At 47.1% G+C, this 22,085-nt stretch overlaps 1 protein-coding gene across 2 annotated transcripts in view; it reads right to left on the reverse strand.

The window, feature by feature from the left end:
* Positions 1–22,085, reverse strand: part of KLHL4 (kelch like family member 4) — a 295,029-nt gene that overhangs the window by 20,177 nt on the left and 252,767 nt on the right. The window contains exons 7-9 of one of the 2 annotated variants that reach the window (XM_069746102.1): positions 20,855–21,079; positions 4,953–5,115; positions 111–340 (exon numbers count right to left, since the gene is read on the reverse strand). In XM_069746102.1, the coding sequence (XP_069602203.1) occupies positions 334–340; positions 4,953–5,115; positions 20,855–21,079 (395 nt within the window). In that variant the 3' untranslated portion in view covers positions 111–333. Of the gene's footprint in view, positions 1–110; positions 341–4,952; positions 5,116–20,854; positions 21,080–22,085 lie in introns of those variants that run through there. The other variant, XM_069746101.1, reaches the window with a different exon arrangement.

Here is a 22,085-nt window from a genome sequence, read left to right on the forward strand (position 1 = left end):
TAATTGACCCTATATAAACCCTGAGTCATGAGAAGTTTTAGAAGTTCTGATTTTCATATTAGAATGTAAACAATTATTTTCCCAACCACTGATAATTAGAGGTCTTGAAAACTGTTACAATTGAAATACGTTTATTAGAAACTTGCGACATGATTGGTTATATTATATATACTTTGTTTTCATTAAATGAGCAAAGCTGTTCCACAGTTCGCTGTGCGTTTCTCACTTTTCACCACTAGGGGTCAGTATTGTACTAAGATTTCTCATCCATCCCAGGAGCTCTGTACTGGCTGCTATCTGCTGCACAGCTGATTGGGACATCCTGTATGTTCCTTATTTCCTGAAAATGCAAAAATCATAGGTTGTATCTCACTCTGTTCTGTTCCTGATTCCGCTCTTAACCCTGCTCTGTAACTGCACGAAAAGGTCACCACCGGCCAGAACAAAAGAGAACAGTCCAGTCTTCCTTGCAATAGTGCAATGATGCACTGGGAACCCTGTAGTGGCGCCCATTCCATTGGTGCTCCATACATGAACCCGCATCCAGGGAAGGAGAAGTTGCTAATTGTTTGCTTCAAATGAAAACAAATTGTTTGGCCAAAATAACAAGACATTTTTCATAAGGGAAAAAAAAACATACAGTGGACGATTTTTCCCATTCACCGCTAGGTGGCGCCAAGAGTAAAGTTATGGAATAAAGATACTTTTTATGTCTTATTTTATGTAAGGTCATGGGTCATGTGACAGGTTGTTTTATGGAGCCCAAGTCAATGGTGATGAATGTGATCGTCCTGCCACTGTGTCCTACCTGTGCGCTCATCCTGTCACCATAAATGTGGAGTTCAAACCCAAGTAGGAGCAAATACACAGTAACTGCTGTCTCACTGAACTACATCTCCCAGCAATCTTGGCTATTTCATCTTGTAAATGGGGTGAAAAAGGGTCAATCTGATCGATCTCTGACAGATTCATCAAACATTCACTCATCAGATCTCACACAGGCAAAAATTCCATCCAGCATGTCTCTGCACACAGTGACTGCACAGGAGGAGGAGGCTGCACACAGTGACTGCACAGGAGGAGGAGGCTGCACACAGTGACTGCAAAGGAGGAGGAGGCTGCACACATTGACTGCACAGGAGGAGGAGGCTGCACACAGTGACTGCACAGGAGGAGGAGGAGGCTGCACACTGTGACTGCACAGGAGGAGGAGGAGAGTGCACACAGTGACTGCACAGGAGGAGGAGGCTGCACACAGTGACTGCACAGGAGGAGGAGGAGGCTGCACACAGTGACTGCACAGGAGGAGGAGGCTGCACACTGTGACTGCACAGGAGGAGGAGGAGGCTGCACACAGTGACTGCACAGGAGGAGGAGGCTGCACACAGTGACTGCACAGTAGGAGGAGAAGGCTGCACACAGTGACTGCACAGGAGGAGGAGAAGGCTGCACACAGTGACTGCACAGGAGGAGGAGAAGGCTGCACACAGTGACTGCACAGGAGGAGGAGAAGGCTGCACACAGTGACTGCACAGGAGGAGGAGAAGGCTGCACACAGTGACTGCACAGGAGGAGGAAGAGGCTGCACACAGTGACTGCACATGAGGAGGAGGAGGCTGCACACAGTGACTGCACAAGAGGAGGAGGAGGCTGCACACAGTGACTGCACAGTAGGAGGAGGCTGCACACAGTGACTGCACAGGAGGAGGAGGCTGCACACAGTGACTGTACAGGAGGAGGAGGAGGAGGCTGCACACAATGACTGCACAGGAGGTAGAGACTGCAGACAGTGACTGTACAGGAGGAGGAGACTGCACACAGTGACTGCACAGGAGGAGGAGGAGGCTGCACACAGTGACTGCACAGGAGGAGGAGGCTGCACACTGTGACTGCACAGGAGGAGGAGGAGGCTGCACACAGTGACTGCACAGGAGGAGGAGACTGCACACAGGGACTGCACAGGAGGAGGAGGCTGCACACAGTGACTGCACAGGAGGAGGAGAAGGCTGCACACAGTGACTGCACAGGAGGAGCAGAAGGCTGCACACAGTGACTGCACAGGAGGAGGAAGAGGCTGCACACAGTGACTGCACATGAGGAGGAGGAGGCTGCACACAGTGACTGCACAAGAGGAGGAGGAGGCTGCACACAGTGACTGCACAGTAGGAGGAGGCTGCACACAGTGACTGCACAGGAGGAGGAGGCTGCACACAGTGACTGTACAGGAGGAGGAGGAGGAGGCTGCACACAGTGACTGCACAGGAGGTAGAGACTGCAGACAGTGACTGTACAGGAGGAGGAGACTGCACACAGTGACTGCACAGGAGGAGGAGAAGGCTGCACACAGTGACTGCACAGGAGGAGGAGGCTGCACACAGTGACTTCTGTTATGACCTGGTGGTTAGGACAAGAATGGACCTGATGGTCAAGAGCACCCGGAAAGACCTGATAGCTACAAAAATACAGGACAAGCTCTGGGAAGTGGAAACTCTGCTGACCGCAATCCCTAATCCTATCACACACACTAGAAATAGCCGTGGATTGCTCCTAACGCTCCCTGTTATGAAAGGTAATTCAGTACCACAATGGACATAGAGGTCAGCGCACATACAGTGATATGGCAATAACCCAAAAAACAAGAACGAGCTCTGAGACGTGGGAACTCTGTTGACCGCAATCCCTAATCCTCTCCAACCACACTAAAGGCAGCCGTGGATTGCGCCTAACGCTGCCTATGCAACTCGGCACGGCCTGAGAAACTAGCTAGCCTGAAGATAGAAAATAAGCCTACCTTGCCTCAGAGAAATACCCCAAAGGAAAAGGCAGCCCCCACATATAATGACTGTGAGTTAAGATGAAAAGACAAACGTGGAGATGAAATAGATTTAGCAAAGTGAGGCCCAACTTTCTGAACAGAGCGAGGATAGGAAAGGTAACTTTGCCGTCAACACAAAACCCTACAAAAACCACGCAAAGGGGGCAAAAAGACCCTCCGTACCGAACTAACGGCACGGAGGTACACCCTCTGCGTCCCAGAGCTTCCAGCAAGCAGAAAAAAAACAAATTGACAAGCTGGACAGAAAAAAAACAGCAAACAAATAGCAAAGAGAAACTTAGCTATGCAGAGCAGCAGGCCACAGGAACGATCCAGGAGGAAACAGATCCAATACTAGAACATTGACTGGAAGCCAGGATCAAAGCACTAGGTGGAGTTAAATAGAGAAGCACCCAACGACTTCACCACATCACCTGAGGAAGGAAACTCAGAAGCCGCAGTACCACTTTCCTCCACCAACGGAAGCTCACAGAGAGAACCAGCCGAAGTACCACTCGTGACCACAGGAGGAAGCTCTGCCACAGAATTCACAACAGCTCCCTATGCAACTCGACACAGCCTAAGAAACTAGCTAGCCCTAAAGATAGGAAAATAAAGCCTACCTTGCCTCAGAGAAATTCCCCAAAGGAAAAGGCAGCCCCCACATATATTGACTGTGAGTAAGATGAAATCACAAACACAGAGATGAAATAGATTTAGCAAAGAGAGGCCCGACTTACTGAACAGACAGAGGATAGGAAAGGCAACTTTGCGGTCAGCACAAAAACCTACAAAAAGCCACGCAGAGAGTGCAGGGAAAGAAAACCTTCTGCACCGACTCACGGTGCGGAGGCGCTCCCTCTGCGTCCCAGAGCTTCCAGCAAGCAAGGTAATATTCACAATAGCAAGCTGGACAGAAAAAATAGCAAACAAGAAAATAGCAAAGAGGAACTTAGCTTCTGCTGGAAATAACAGGAAACCAGAACGATCCAGGAGCGAACTAAACCAATAGTACAACATTGACAGCTGGCATGGGGCAAAGATCTAAGTGGAGTTAAATAGAGCAGCCCACTAACGACTTAGCCTCGTCACCTGTGGAAGGAAACTCAGAAACACCCACAGCCACCAGAGGAAGTCCATGGACAAAACCAGCCGAAGTACCATTCATGACCACAGGAGGGAGCCCGACAACAGAATTCACAACAGACTTCACAGGAGGAGGAGAAGGCTGCATACAGTGACTGCACAGGAAGAGACTGCACACAGTGACTGCACAGGAGGAGGAGACTGCACACAGTGACTGCACAGGAGGAGGAGAAGGCTGCACACAGGGACTGCACAGGAGGAGGAGAAGGCTGCACACAGTGACTGCACAGGAGGAGGCTGCACACAGTGACTGCACAGGAGGAGGAGGAGGCTGCACACAGTGACTGCACAGGAGGTAGAGACTGCAGACAGTGACTGTACAGGAGGAGGAGACTGCACACAGTGACTGCACAGGAGGAGGAGAAGGCTGCACACAGTAACTGCACAGGAGGAGGAGGCTGCACACAGTGACTTCACAGGAGGAGGAGAAGGCTGCATACAGTGACTGCACAGGAAGAGACTGCACACAGTGACTGCACAGGAGGAGGAGACTGCACACAGTGACTGCACAGGAGGAGGAGACTGCACACAGTGACTGCACAGGAGGAGGAGAAGGCTGCACACAGGGACTGCACAGGAGGAGGAGAAGGCTGCACACAGTGACTGCACAGGAGGAGGAAGAGGCTGCACACAGTGACTGCACAGGAGGAGGAGAAGGCTGCACACAGTGACTGCACAGGAGGTAGAGACTGCACACAGTGACTGCACAGGAGGAGGAGAAGGCTGCACACAGTGACTGCACAGGAAGAGACTGCAGACAGTGACTGTACAGGAGGAGGAGACTGCACACAGTGACTGCACAGGAGGAGGCTGCACACAGTGACTGCACAGGAGGAGGAGGCTGCACACAGTGACTGCACAGGAAGAGACTGCACACAGTGACTGCACAGGAGGAGGAGGAGGCTGCACACAGTGACTGTACACACAGTGTTTGCAAGGATGATGTAGAGACTGCGCACGCTGACTGCATTTTATGTCTGCCAACACTCACTTGTTATTCAAAGCTGCGACGCCGACCGTGCTCCTGGGTGTGGACATACTGGCCACGTAATTCCACTGCCGCGCCTGAGGGTCCCAGCGCTCCACTGTGTTCAGATAGCTCCAGCCATCATGGCCGCCTACAGCATACATGGGGCCTTCCAGCACGGCCACCCCTGGAAAAGGCAAGAAAATGTCACCTGTCACTGAAAAGTAACAGCGGTGCTGCGTACACGAAACGGCTGATCACATCTACACTAATAATAATAATCTTTACTTTTTACACTAATCCCAGAGCCGGGGATTCCAGCTCTGCACTCCGGCGATAATCCTTGTCTGCTGCGCTCATAATTTATGGGTTTAGTTTGTGATTTGGAGACTGATGGATTCACGACCTGAAGAATTATTTCATTTATAATTTACACATTTCCAGAAATTGCGGCTCAGAGAGAAAGAAAACGGACAGCGCTCGTGTCCTGCGCGGAGAGGTCGCGGGGCGTCATGGCGGCACAACGACTGCTCGTACTTATATCCAAGAGATTGGAGGGAAACAAAGTAACAAAGGTGCAAAGAAACAGAAAAAGTAATAGTGATGAGATACACAGCTCAGCAGCCAGTATCACAGGATAGGATTAGATACACAGCTCAGCAGACAGTATCACAGGATAGGATTAGATACACAGCTCAGCAGCCAGTATCACACAGGAGAGGATTAGATACACGGCTCAGCAGACAGTATCACACAGGAGAGGATTAGAAACACGGCTCAGCAGACAGTATCACACAGGATAGGATTAGATACATGGCTCAGCAGGCAGTATCACACAGGAGAGGATTAGATACACGGCTCAGCAGACAGTATCACACAGGAGAGGATTAGATACACGGCTCAGCAGACAGTATCACACAGGATAGGATTAGATACACGGCTCAGCAGTCAGTATCACACAGGAGATGATTAGATACACGGCTCAGCAGACAGTATCACACAGGATAGGATTAGATACACGGCTCAGCAGTCAGTATCACACAGGATAGGATTAGATACACGGCTCAGCAGTCAGTATCACACAGGAGAGGATCAGATACACGGCTCAGCAGACAGTATCACACAGGAGAGGATTAGATACACGGCTCAGCAGACAGTATCACACAGGAGAGGATTAGATACACAGCTCAGCAGTCAGTATCACACAGGAGAGGATTAGATACACGGCTCAGCAGTCAGTATCACACAGGAGAGGATTAGATACACAGCTCAGCAGACAGTATCACACAGGATAGGATTAGATACACGGCTCGGCAGTCAGTATCACACAGGAGAGGATTAGATACACGGCTCAGCAGCCAGTATCACACAGGATAGGATTAGATACACAGCTCAGCAGACAATATCACACAGGAGAGGATTAGATACACAGCTCAGCAGTCAGTATCACACAGGAGAGGGTTAGATACACGGCTCAGCAGTCAGTATCACACAGGAGAGGATTAGATACACGGCTCAGCAGTCAGTATCACACAGGAGAGGATTAGATACACAGCTCAGCAGACAGTATCACACAGGAGAGGATTAGATACACAGCTCAGCAGTCAGTATCACACAGGAGAGGATTAGATACACGGCTCAGCAGACAGTATCACACAGGATAGGATTAGATACACAGCTCAGCAGACAGTATCACACAGGAGAGGATTAGATACACGGCTCAGCAGACAGTACCACACAGGAGAGGATTAGATACACAGCTCAGCAGTCAGTATCACACAGGAGAGGATTAGATACACGGCTCAGCAGTCAGTATCACACAGGAGAGGATTAGATACACGGCTCAGCAGTCAGTATCACACAGGAGAGGATTAGATACACAGCTCAGCAGTCAGTATTACACAGGATAGGATTAGATACACAGCTCAGCAGACAGTATCACACAGGAGAGGATTAGATACACAGCTCAGCAGACAGTATCACACAGGAGAGGATTAGATACACGGCTCAGCAGACAGTATCACACAGGAGAGGATTAGATACACAGCTCAGCAGACAGTATCACACAGGAGAGGATTAGATACACAGCTCAGCAGAAAGTATCACACAGGAGAGGATTAGATACACGGCTCAGCAGTCAGTATCACACAGGAGAGGATTAGATACACAGCTCAGCAGTCAGTATCACACAGGAGAGGATTAGATAAACGGCTCAGCAGACAGTATCACACAGGATAGGATTAGATACACGGCTCAGCAGACAGTATCACACAGGATAGGATTAGATACACGGCTCAGCAGACAGTATCACACAGGTGAGGATTAGATACACAGCTCAGCAGAAAGTATCACACAGGAGAGGATTAGATACACGGCTCAGCAGTCAGTATCACACAGGAGAGGATTAGATACACAGCTCAGCAGACAGTATCACACAGGAGAGGATTAGATACACGGCTCAGCAGACAGTATCACACAGGAGAAGATTAGATACACGGCTCAGCAGACAGTATCACACAGGAGAGGATTAGATACACGGCTCAGCAGACAGTATCACACAGGAGAGGATTAGATACACAGCTCAACAGACAGTATCACACAGGAGAGGATTAGATACACGGCTCAGCAGACAGTATCACACAGGATAGGATTAGATACCCAGCTCAGCAGACAGTATCACACAGGATAGGATTAGATACACGGCTTAGCAGACAGTATCACACAGGAGAGGATTAGATACACGGCTCAGCAATCAGTATCACACAGGAGAGGATTAGATACACAGCTCAGCAGTCAGTTTCACACAGGAGAGGATTAGATACATGGCCCAGCAGCCAGTATCACACAGGAGAGGATTAGATACACAGCTCAGCAGACAGTATCACACAGGAGAGGATTAGATACACGGCTCAGCAGTCAGTATCACACAGGATAGGATTAGATACGCAGCTCAGCAGTCAGTATCACACAGGAGAGGATTAGATACACGGCCCAGCAGCCAGTATCACACAGGAGAGGATTAGATACACAGCTCAGCAGTCAGTATCACACAGGAGAGGATTAGATACACAGCTCAGCAATCAGTATCACACAGGAGAGGATTAGATACACAGCTCAGGAGTCAGTATCACACAGGAGAGGATTAGATACACAGCTCAGCAGACAGTATCACACAGGAGAGGATTAGATACACAGCTCAGCAGAAAGTATCACACAGGAGAGGATTAGATACACGGCTCAGCAGTCAGTATCACACAGGAGAGGATTAGATAACATAGTAACATAGTAACATAGTAACATAGTTAGTAAGGCCGAAAAAAGACATTTGTCCATCCAGTTCAGCCTATAGTCCGTCATAATAAATCCCCAGATCTACGTCCTTCTACAGAACCTAATAATTGTATGATACAATATTGTTCTGCTCCAGGAAGACATCCAGGCCTCTCTTGAACCCCTCGACTGAGTTCGCCATCACCACCTCCTCAGGCAAGCAATTCCAGATTCTCACTGCCCTAACAGTAAAGAATCCTCTCCTATGTTGGTGGAAAAACCTTCTCTCCTCCAGACGCAAAGAATGCCCCCTTGTGCCCGTCACCTTCCTTGGTATAAACAGATCCTCAGCGAGATATTTGTATTGTCCCCTTATATACTTATACATGGTTATTAGATCGCCCCTCAGTCGTCTTTTTTCTAGACTAAATAATCCTAATTTCGCTAATCTATCTGGGTATTGTAGTTCTCCCATCCCCTTTATTAATTTTGTTGCCCTCCTTTGTACTCTCTCTAGTTCCATTATATCCTTCATGAGCACAGGTGCCCAAAACTGGACACAGTACTCCATGTGCGGTCTAACTAGGGATTTGTACAGAGGCAGTATAATGCTCTCATAATGTGTATCCAGACCTCTTTTAATGCACCCCATGATCCTGTTTGCCTTGGCAGCTGCTGCCTGGCACTGGCTGCTCCAGGTAAGTTTATCATTAACTAGGATCCCCAAGTCCTTCTCCCTGTCAGATTTACCCAGTGGTTTCCCGTTCAGTGTGTAATGGTGATATTGATTCCCTCTTCCCATGTGTATAACCTTACATTTATCATTGTTAAACCTCATCTGCCACCTTTCAGCCCAAGTTTCCAACTTATCCAGATCCATTTGTAGCAGAATACTATCTTCTCTTGTATTAACTGCTTTACATAGTTTTGTATCATCTGCAAATGTCGATATTTTACTGTGTAAACCTTCTACCAGATCATTAATGAATATGTTGAAGAGAACAGGTCCCAATACTGACCCCTGCGGTACCCCACTGGTCACAGCGACCCAGTTAGAGACTATACCATTTATAACCACCCTCTGCTTTCTATCACTAAGCCAGTTACTAACCCATTTACACACATTTTCCCCCAGACCAAGCATTCTCATTTTGTGTACCAACCTCTTGTGCGGCACGGTATCAAACGCTTTGGAAAAATCGAGATATACCACGTCCAATGACTCACCGTGGTCCAGCCTATAGCTTACCTCTTCATAAAAACTGATTAGATTGGTTTGACAGGAGCGATTTCTCATAAACCCATGCTGATATGGAGTTAAACAGTTATTCTCATTGAGATAATCCAGAATAACATCCCTCAGAAACCCTTCAAATATTTTACCAACAATAGAGGTTAGACTTACTGGCCTATAATTTCCAGGTTCACTTTTAGAGCCCTTTTTGAATATTGGCACCACATTTGCTATGCGCCAGTCCTGCGGAACAGACCCTGTCGCTATAGAGTCACTAAAAATAAGAAATAATGGTTTATCTATTACATTACTTAGTTCTCTTAGTACTCGTGGGTGTATGCCATCCGGACCCGGAGATTTATCTATTTTAATCTTATTTAGCCGGTTTCGCACCTCTTCTTGGGTTAGATTGGTGACCCTTAATATAGGGTTTTCATTGTTCTTGGGATTTCACCTAGCATTTCATTTTCCACCGTGAATACCGTGGAGAAGAAGGTGTTTAATATGTTAGCTTTTTCCTCGTCATCTACAACCATTCTTTCCTCACTATTTTTTAAGGGGCCTACATTTTCAGTTTTTATTCTTTTACTATTGATATAGTTGAAGAACAGTTTGGGATTAGTTTTACTCTCCTTAGCAATGTGCTTCTCTGTTTCCTTTTTGGCAGCTTTAATTAGTTTTTTAGATAAAGTATTTTTCTCCCTATAGTTTTTTAGAGCTTCAATGGTGCCATCCTGCTTTAGTAGTGCAAATGCTTTCTTTTTACTGTTAATTGCCTGTCTTACTTCTTTGTTTAGCCACATTGGGTTTTTCCTATTTCTAGTCCTTTTATTCCCACAAGGTATAAACCGCTTACACTGCCTATTTAGGATGTTCTTAAACATTTCCCATTTATTATCTGTATTCTTATTTCTGAGGATATTGTCCCAGTCTACCAGATTAAGGGCATCTCTAAGCTGTTCAAACTTTGCCTTCCTAAAGTTCAATGTTTTTGTGACTCCCTGACAAGTCCCCCTAGTGAAAGACAGGTGAAACTGTACAATATTGTGGTCGCTATTTCCTAAATGCCCGACCACCTGCAGATTTGTTATTCTGTCAGGTCTATTAGATAGTATTAGGTCTAAAAGTGCTGCTCCTCTGGTTGGATTCTGCACCAATTGTGAAAGATAATTTTTCTTGGTTATTAGCAGAAACCTGTTGCCTTTATGGGTTTCACAGGTTTCTGTTTCCCAGTTAATATCCGGGTAGTTAAAGTCCCCCATAACCAGGACCTCATTATGGGTTGCAGCTTCATCTATCTGCTTTAGAAGTAGACTTTCCATGCTTTCTGTTATATTTGGGGGTTTGTAACAGACCCCAATGAGAATTTTGTTACCATTTTTCCCTCCATGAATTTCAACCCATATGGACTCGACATCCTCATTCCCTTCGCTAATATCCTCCCTTAAAGTGGACTTTAGATACACAGCTCAGCAGTCAGTATCACACAGGAGAGGATTAGATACACAGCTCAGCAGTCAGTATCACACAGGAGAGGATTAGATACACGGCTCAGCAGTCAGTATCACACAGGAGAGGATTAGATACACGGCTCAGCAGACAGAATCACACAGGAGAGGATTAGATACACAGCTCAGCAGTCAGTATCACACAGGAGAGGATTAGATACACGGCTCAGCAGACAGAATCACACAGGAGAGGATTAGATACACGGCTCAGCAGACAGTATCACACAGGAGAGGATTAGATACACAGCTCAGCAGTCAGTATCACACAGGAGAGGATTAGATACACGGCTCAGCAGACAGAATCACACAGGAGAGGATTAGATACACAGCTCAGCAGTCAGTATCACACAGGAGAGGATTAGATACACGGCTCAGCAGACAGAATCACACAGGAGAGGATTAGATACACGGCTCAGCAGACAGTATCACACAGGAGAGGATTAGATACACGGCTCAGCAGTCAGTATCACACAGGAGAGGATTAGATACACGGCTCAGCAGACAGTATCACACAGGATAGGATTAGATACACGGCTCAGCAGACAGTATCACACAGGAGAGGATTAGATACACGGCTCAGCAGACAGTATCACACAGGAGATGATTAGATACACAGCTCAGCAGTCAGTATCACACAGGAGAGGATTAGATACACAGCTCAGCAGACAGTATCACACAGGAGAGGATTAGATACACAGCTCAGCAGTCAGTATCACACAGGAGAGGATTAGATACACGGCTCAGCAGACAGTATCACACAGGATAGGATTAGATACCCAGCTCAGCAGACAGTATCACACAGGAGAGGATTAGATACACGGCTCAGCAGTCAGTATCACACAGGATAGGATTAGATACACAGCTCAGCAGTCAGTATCACACAGGAGAGGATTAGATACATGGCCCAGCAGCCAGTATCACACAGGAGAGGATTAGATACACAGCTCAGCAGACAGTATCACACAGGAGAGGATTAGATACACGGCTCAGCAGTCAGTATCACACAGGATAGGATTAGATACGCAGCTCAGCAGTCAGTATCACACAGGAGAGGATTAGATACACGGCCCAGCAGCCAGTATCACACAGGAGAGGATTAGATACACAGCTCAGCAGTCAGTATCACACAGGAGAGGATTAGATACACAGCTCAGGAGTCAGTATCACACAGGAGAGGATTAGATACATGGCTCAGCAGACAGTATCACACAGGATAGGATTAGATACACGGTTCAGCAGTCAGTATCACACAGGAGAGGATTAGATACACAGCTCAGCAGACAGTATCACACAGGATAGGATTAGATACACAGCTCAGCAGTCAGTATCACACAGGAGAGGATTAGATACACGGCTCAGCAGACAGTATCACACAGGAGAGGATTAGATACATGGCCCAGCAGACAGTATCACACAGGAGAGGATTAGATACACACCTCAGCAGACAGTATCACACAGGATAGGATTAGATACACAGCTTAGCAGACAGTATCACACAGGATAGGATTAGATACATGGCCCAGCAGTCAGTATCACACAGGAGAGGATTAGATACACAGCTCAGCAGTCAGTATCACACAGGAGAGGATTAGATACACAGCTCAGCAGTCAGTATCACACAGGAGAGGATTAGATACACGGCTCAGCAGTCAGTATCACACAGGAGAGGATTAGATACACAGCTTAGCAGACAGTATCACACAGGATAGGATTAGATACATGGCCCAGCAGTCAGTATCACACAGGAGAGGATTAGATACACAGCTCAGCAGTCAGTATCACACAGGAGAGGATTAGATACACAGCTCAGCAGTCAGTATCACACAGGAGAGGATTAGATACACGGCTCAGCAGTCAGTATCACACAGGAGAGGATTAGATACACGGCTCAGCAGACAGAATCACACAGGAGAGGATTAGATACACAGCTCAGCAGTCAGTATCACACAGGAGAGGATTAGATACACGGCTCAGCAGACAGAATCACACAGGAGAGGATTAGATACACGGCTCAGCAGACAGTATCACACAGGAGAGGATTAGATACACAGCTCAGCAGTCAGTATCACACAGGAGAGGATTAGATACACGGCTCAGCAGACAGAATCACACAGGAGAGGATTAGATACACAGCTCAGCAGTCAGTATCACACAGGAGAGGATTAGATACACGGCTCAGCAGACAGAATCACACAGGAGAGGATTAGATACACGGCTCAGCAGACAGTATCACACAGGAGAGGATTAGATACACGGCTCAGCAGTCAGTATCACACAGGAGAGGATTAGATACACGGCTCAGCAGACAGTATCACACAGGATAGGATTAGATACACGGCTCAGCAGACAGTATCACACAGGAGAGGATTAGATACACGGCTCAGCAGACAGTATCACACAGGAGATGATTAGATACACAGCTCAGCAGTCAGTATCACACAGGAGAGGATTAGATACACAGCTCAGCAGACAGTATCACACAGGAGAGGATTAGATACACAGCTCAGCAGTCAGTATCACACAGGAGAGGATTAGATACACGGCTCAGCAGACAGTATCACACAGGATAGGATTAGATACCCAGCTCAGCAGACAGTATCACACAGGAGAGGATTAGATACACGGCTCAGCAGTCAGTATCACACAGGATAGGATTAGATACACAGCTCAGCAGTCAGTATCACACAGGAGAGGATTAGATACATGGCCCAGCAGCCAGTATCACACAGGAGAGGATTAGATACACAGCTCAGCAGACAGTATCACACAGGAGAGGATTAGATACACGGCTCAGCAGTCAGTATCACACAGGATAGGATTAGATACGCAGCTCAGCAGTCAGTATCACACAGGAGAGGATTAGATACACGGCCCAGCAGCCAGTATCACACAGGAGAGGATTAGATACACAGCTCAGCAGTCAGTATCACACAGGAGAGGATTAGATACACAGCTCAGGAGTCAGTATCACACAGGAGAGGATTAGATACATGGCTCAGCAGACAGTATCACACAGGATAGGATTAGATACACGGTTCAGCAGTCAGTATCACACAGGAGAGGATTAGATACACAGCTCAGCAGACAGTATCACACAGGATAGGATTAGATACACAGCTCAGCAGTCAGTATCACACAGGAGAGGATTAGATACACGGCTCAGCAGACAGTATCACACAGGAGAGGATTAGATACACAGCTCAGCAGTCAGCATCACACAGGAGAGGATTAGATACACAGCTCAGCAGTCAGTATCACACAGGAGAGGATTAGATACACGGCTCAGCAGACAGAATCACACAGGAGAGGATTAGATACACAGCTCAGCAGTCAGTATCACACAGGAGAGGATTAGATACACAGCTCAGCAGACAGTATCACACAGGATAGGATTAGATACACGGCTCAGCAGACAGTATCACACAGGAGAGGATTAGATACACGGCTCAGCAGACAGTATCACACAGGAGATGATTAGATACACAGCTCAGCAGTCAGTATCACACAGGAGAGGATTAGATACACAGCTCAGCAGACAGTATCACACAGGAGAGGATTAGATACACAGCTCAGCAGTCAGTATCACACAGGAGAGGATTAGATACACGGCTCAGCAGACAGTATCACACAGGATAGGATTAGATACCCAGCTCAGCAGACAGTATCACACAGGAGAGGATTAGATACACGGCTCAGCAGTCAGTATCACACAGGATAGGATTAGATACACAGCTCAGCAGTCAGTATCACACAGGAGAGGATTAGATACATGGCCCAGCAGCCAGTATCACACAGGAGAGGATTAGATACACAGCTCAGCAGACAGTATCACACAGGAGAGGATTAGATACACGGCTCAGCAGTCAGTATCACACAGGATAGGATTAGATACGCAGCTCAGCAGTCAGTATCACACAGGAGAGGATTAGATACACGGCCCAGCAGCCAGTATCACACAGGAGAGGATTAGATACACAGCTCAGCAGTCAGTATCACACAGGAGAGGATTAGATACACAGCTCAGGAGTCAGTATCACACAGGAGAGGATTAGATACATGGCTCAGCAGACAGTATCACACAGGATAGGATTAGATACACGGTTCAGCAGTCAGTATCACACAGGAGAGGATTAGATACACAGCTCAGCAGACAGTATCACACAGGATATGATTAGATACACAGCTCAGTACACAGTATCACAGGATAGGATTAGATACACAGCTCAGCAGTCAGTATCACACAGGATAGGATTAGATACACAGCTCAGCAAACAGTATCACACAGGAGAGGATTAGATACACAGCTCAGCAGACAGTATCACACAGGATAGGATTAGATACACAGCTTAGCAGACAGTATCACACAGGATAGGATTAGATACATGGCCCAGCAGACAGTATCACACAGGAGAGGATTAGATACACACCTCAGCAGACAGTATCACACAGGAGAGGATTAGATACACAGCTTAGCAGACAGTATCACACAGGATAGGATTAGATACACAGCTTAGCAGACAGTATCACACAGGATAGGATTAGATACATGGCCCAGCAGTCAGTATCACACAGGAGAGGATTAGATACACAGCTCAGCAGACAGTATCACACAGGATAGGATTAGATACACAGCTTAGCAGACAGTATCACATAGGATAGGATTAGATACATGGCCCAGCAGTCAGTATCACACAGGAGAGGATTAGATACACAGCTCAGCAGACAGTATCACACAGGATAGGATTAGATACACAGCTTAGCAAACAGTATCACACAGGAGAGGATTAGATACACAGCTCAGCAGACAGTATCACACAGGATAGGATTAGATACACAGCTTAGCAGACAGTATCACACAGGATAGGATTAGATACATGGCCCAGCAGACAGTATCACACAGGAGAGGATTAGATACACACCTCAGCAGACAGTATCACACAGGATAGGATTAGATACACAGCTTAGCAGACAGTATCACACAGGATAGGATTAGATACATGGCCCAGCAGTCAGTATCACACAGGAGAGGATTAGATACACAGCTCAGCAGACAGTATCACACAGGATAGGATTAGATACACAGCTTAGCAAACAGTATCACACAGGAGAGGATTAGATACACAGCTCAGCAAACAGTATCACACAGGAGAGGATTAGATACACAGCTCAGCAGACAGTATCACACAGGAGAGGATTAGATACACAGCTCAGCAAACAGTGTCACACAGGAGAGGATTAGATACACAGCTCAGCAGACAGTATCACACAGGATAGGATTAGATACACAGCTTAGCAGACAGTATCACACAGGAGAGGATTAGATACACGGCTCAGCAGACAGTATCACACAGGAGAGGATTAGATACACAGCTCAGCAGTCAGTATCACACAGGAGAGGATTAGATACACAGCTCAGCAGACAGTATCACACAGGATAGGATTAGATACACGGCTCAGCAGACAGTATCACACAGGAGAGGATTAGATACACGGCTCAGCAGACAGTATCACACAGGAGATGATTAGATACACAGCTCAGCAGTCAGTATCACACAGGAGAGGATTAGATACACAGCTCAGCAGACAGTATCACACAGGAGAGGATTAGATACACAGCTCAGCAGTCAGTATCACACAGGATAGGATTAGATACACGGCTCAGCAGACAGTATCACACAGGATAGGATTAGATACCCAGCTCAGCAGACAGTATCACACAGGAGAGAAATAGATACACGGCTCAGCAGTCAGTATCACACAGGAGAGGATTAGATACACAGATCAGCAGTCAGTATCACACAGGAGAGGATTAGATACATGGCCCATCAGCCAGTATCACACAGGAGAGGATTAGATACACAGCTCAGCAGACAGTATCACACAGGAGAGGATTAGATACACGGCTCAGCAGTCAGTATCACACAGGAGAGGATTAGATACACGGCCCAGCAGTCAGTATCACACAGGAGAGGATTAGATACACAGCTCAGCAATCAGTATCACACAGGAGAGGATTAGATACACAGCTCAGGAGTCAGTATCACACAGGAGAGGATTAGATACATGGCTCAGCAGACAGTATCACACAGGATAGGATTAGATACACGGTTCAGCAGTCAGTATCACACAGGAGAGGATTAGATACACAGCTCAGCAGACAGTATCACACAGGATAGGATTAGATACACAGCTCAGTACACAGTATCACAGGATAGGATTAGATACACAGCTCAGCAGTCAGTATCACACAGGAGAGGATTAGATACACAGCTCAGGAGTCAGTATCACACAGGATATGATTAGATACACAGCTCAGTACACAGTATCACACAGGAGAGGATTAGATACACGGCCCAGCAGTCAGTATCACACAGGAGAGGATTAGATACACAGCTCAGCAATCAGTATCACACAGGAGAGGATTAGATACACAGCTCAGGAGTCAGTATCACACAGGAGAGGATTAGATACATGGCTCAGCAGACAGTATCACACAGGATAGGATTAGATACACGGTTCAGCAGTCAGTATCACACAGGAGAGGATTAGATACACAGCTCAGCAGACAGTATCACACAGGATAGGATTAGATACACAGCTCAGTACACAGTATCACAGGATAGGATTAGATACACAGCTCAGCAGTCAGTATCACACAGGAGAGGATTAGATACACAGCTCAGCAGTCAGTATCACACAGGATAGGATTAGATACACAGCTCAGCAAACAGTATCACACAGGAGAGGATTAGATACACAGCTCAGCAGACAGTATCACACAGGATAGGATTAGATACACAGCTTAGCAGTCAGTATCACACAGGAGAGGATTAGATACACAGCTCAGCAGACAGTATCACACAGGATATGATTAGATACACAGCTCAGCAGACAGTATCACACAGGATATGATTAGATACACGGCTCAGCAGACAGTATCACACAGGATAGGATTAGATACACAGCTCAGTACACAGTATCACAGGATAGGATTAGATACACAGCTCAGCAGTCAGTATCACACAGGAGAGGATTAGATACACAGCTCAGCAGACAGTATCACACAGGATATGATTAGATACACAGCTCAGCAGAAAGTATCACACAGGATAGGATTAGATACACGGTTCAGCAGTCAGTATCACACAGGAGAGGATTAGATACACAGCTCAGCAGACAGTATCACACAGGATATGATTAGATACACGGCTCAGCAGACAGTATCACACAGGATAGGATTAGATACACAGCTCAGCAGACAGTATCACACAGGAGAGGATTAGATACACAGCTCAGCAGACAGTATCACACAGGATAGGATTAGATACACAGCTCACAACCCACAGTATCACACAGGATAGGATTAGATACACATCTCAGCAGTCAGTATCACACAGGAGAGGATTAGATACATGGCTCAGCAGACAGTATCACACAGTATTGGATTAGATACAGGACCTCAGCAGATAGTATCACACAGTATTGGATTAGATACAGTAGCCCAGCAGTTAATATCACACATTATGCGCTTGGATACAGCAGCTCAGCAGTAGTCTTCCAAATTCATCACAGGGTGCACCGCTCACACTGTCATGATCCCCCTATATTCACCATGAGACTGAGCAGTCATGTGACATGCCGACTAGATTCTCAGAAGAACTTTCAGAGTAGTGGATTACAATGTGATATTCCGGAGACTCACAATAGAGCGCACATCGCACACTGTCAGGATTCAGCAGTCTCATAGACAGGCTGCAGAGGTTTCCATGAATTCTCTGGGTATTGTCTAAGGCCGGTTTCACAAGTCACAAATTCACAAATTGTTTCAATACACGGACACGGACCGCACACGATAAACATGGACACACAGACAGCACACGGATGGCCTACGTGCACACACGGACATGGATACCTACGGGACCGTTTCTTCCGATACCGGAAATATCTGGAACATGTGACACTGACCTAAGTGACGATAGAAACCTGAGTGTCTAACAAAACTCTTCATGGAGGAGACAATTATAGTAACACATGTCCCCGAGCAGGGCCGGCGTCAGCACCCGGTGTACCCGGGCAAGTGCCGGGGCCCTGGCGAGACAGGGGGGCCCATTCAGGGCCGGCGTTAGGGGCAGGCACGCAGCTGCCAGTGCCTAGGACCACCGGGAGGGTGAGCGGCTGAGGGCTGTCTAATTATACTCACCTACCTACTCCTGGCGGCTGGCGCGGCCCCTGCAGGTCCCTGGCTCCCCAGCTTCTTCCTGTACTGAGCGGTCACATGGTACCGCTCATTACAGTAATGAATATGCGGCTCCACCCTTATGGGAGGTGGAGCCGCATATTCATTACTGTAATGAGCGGTAACGGTGACCGCTCAATACAGGAAGAAGCTGCCACGCCGGGAAGCAGGGACTGCACAGCGCCAGGAGCAGGTGAGTATAACGGGGAGGGGAGCGCTGCGCTGCGCGATATTCACCTGCTGCTCGTTCCAGCCGCTGCTCTGCCTCCGTCTTCAGAGCCTTCTGCAGTGACGCTGAGGTCAGAGGGCGTGGTGACGTAGTTAGTGCGCGCCCTCTGCCTGGCGTCAGTGCAGAAGATGCTGAAGATGGAGAGGTGGCTGGAATGAGGAGCAGGTGAGTATTGAAAGTGCCGGGGGCCTGAGCGACGGAGAGGTGAGTATGTTTCATTTTGTTTTTGTTTATCGGAGCAACAGCAAATGGGGCAAGTGTCTGTATGGAGCAATAACGTTTGTGCAGCACTATAAGGGGCAAGTGTCTATATGGGGCCATAACGTTTGTGCAGCACTATATGGGGCAAGTGTCTCTATATACTACATGGCTGTGCTATATACTATATGTGCTGTTATATGCTACGTGGGCTGTGCTATATACTACATGTCTGTGCTATATAGTACGTGGCTGTGCTATATACTACATGGCTGTGTTATATGCTATGTGGCTGTGCTATATACTATGTGGCTGCGCTATATACTACATGGCTGTGTTATATGCTACGTGGCTGTGCTATATACTACGTGGCTGTGTTATATACTACATGGCTGTGTTATATACAACATGGCTGTGTTTATATGCGATCATGAATCGTGGTATGTGTTAAAGACTGAGACTCTTTCGCCCGGGGCCCTCAAAAACCTGGAGCCTGCCCTGTCCCCGAGGTTGACTGGACCCAACTCATGGGAGACTGGGAATAAAACGTGACTTATTGTAATTAATATGGTGTAGCAGATAAAGGATAACTGCGGTGGTCACTGTGCCGCATCTCTGTGTGACTGCTCTATGCGACACCACTTTCCTAAAGCTGAGATATCTCCTGCCCAGATTAATGGCTGCAGGTCACTAGCCAGGATCACTCTTCCCAGGACAATTATACAGTAGATGTCAATCGCAAGACCTCTAAAATTCACATATTGCCTCACTGATGTGTTTCGCCATGACTCGCTCCATCTGGGGACTGAGGCTAAATTGAGTTTAAAAAAAATAAATAAATCAGAGTGTATGGTGTTTTAAGGCTTCTATTGTAACATCATCAAATTAACAAACCAATCAGGTCTTCCCACAAATTGTGTCCAATCAGAAATAGAGGTGAGGCAATAGGTGAACTTTAATCCGCTCTAGTGGTCTTGTTGCTGACATGTATAATTGTCCTGAGAAGAGGGATCCTGGCCGGTGACCTGCAGCCAATAATCCGGGCAGGAGATATCTCAGCTTTAGGAGAGTGATGTCCCATAGAGGAGTCACACAGAGATGCTGCACATCGACCACCGCAGTTATTCTATCCTTTATCTGTCAGATCATATTAATAACAATAAAAGTCACGTTTTAATCCCATTAACCCTACAGATGGGTGCAGTCACCCTCGGGGTAATCAGTATGACTGTCTCCATGATGCGCTCATACCCAGTCCGTGCCGGTGCGTTGACATCGGGGGCATAATTGTCCACACTTTGTTGATGGGGTTGAAGCTCTCCACAGTATTCGAGGTCTTGAGTCCGTCTCGTCCTCCAACCACATAGAGCTTGTTATCGATCACTGCCACCCCGAACTGCAGGCGCCGACCATTCATGGTGCTGACCTGGATCCAGCTGTTGGTCCTCAGGTCGTACTTCTCAATCGTCGTGGCCCCTACAATACATAAAGAGCATTATCATTGTGTGGAGCAGAGCTGAGCGCGCGTCGGGGCACCGGATCTGCATCCAGGTCTTGTGTGATATTAAAAATTCATTTGTAATCCTGTTATTACACCATCGATTATTATCAGCCTGTGCTCATCCTGTTCACTCCGCTGCTCTCTCGTGTCTGCACATTCACTGCTACAGCTGCTCATACACAGGAGACAACGGCGCGATCCACCTCCATTATCAGCTCCTTATTGTGAGCCAGGAGATCCGAAACAGATGTGTATGTGAACACACAGGAATGTATGTACAGTGACTGCACCAGCAGAATAGTGAGTGCAGCTCTGGAGTATAATACAGGATGTAACTCAGGATCAGTAATGTATGTACACAGTGACTGCACAAGCAGAATAGTGAGTGCAGCTCTGGAGTGTAATACAGGATGTAACCCAGGATCAGTGATGTAATGTATGTACACAGTGACTGCACCAGCAGAATAGTGAGTGCAGCTCTGGAGTGTAATACAGGATGTAACCCAGGATCAGTGATGTAATGTATGTGCACAGTGACTGCACCAGCAGAATAGTGAGTGCAGCTCTGGAGTATAATACAGGATGTAACCCAGGATCAGTGATGTAATGTATGTACGCAGTGACTGCACCAGCAGAATAGTGAGTGCAGCTCTGGAGTGTAATACAGGATGTAACCCAGGATCAGTGATGTAATGTATGTACACAGTGACAGCACCAGCAGAATAGTGAGTGCAGCTCTGGAGTATAATACAGGATGTAACCCAGGATCAGTGATGTAATGTATGTGCACAGTGACTGTACCAGCAGAATAGTGAGTGCAGCTCTGGAGTGTAATACAGGATGTAACCCAGGATCAGTGATGTAATGTATGTGCACAGTGACTGTACCAGCAGAATAGTGAGTGCAGCTCTGGAGTGTAATACAGGATGTAACCCAGGATCAGTGATGTAATGTATGTACACAGTGACAGCACCAGCAGAA

The sequence above is a fragment of the Ranitomeya imitator genome, chromosome 2 (assembly GCF_032444005.1).
Source record: "Ranitomeya imitator isolate aRanImi1 chromosome 2, aRanImi1.pri, whole genome shotgun sequence".
NCBI lineage: Eukaryota > Metazoa > Chordata > Amphibia > Anura > Dendrobatidae > Ranitomeya > Ranitomeya imitator.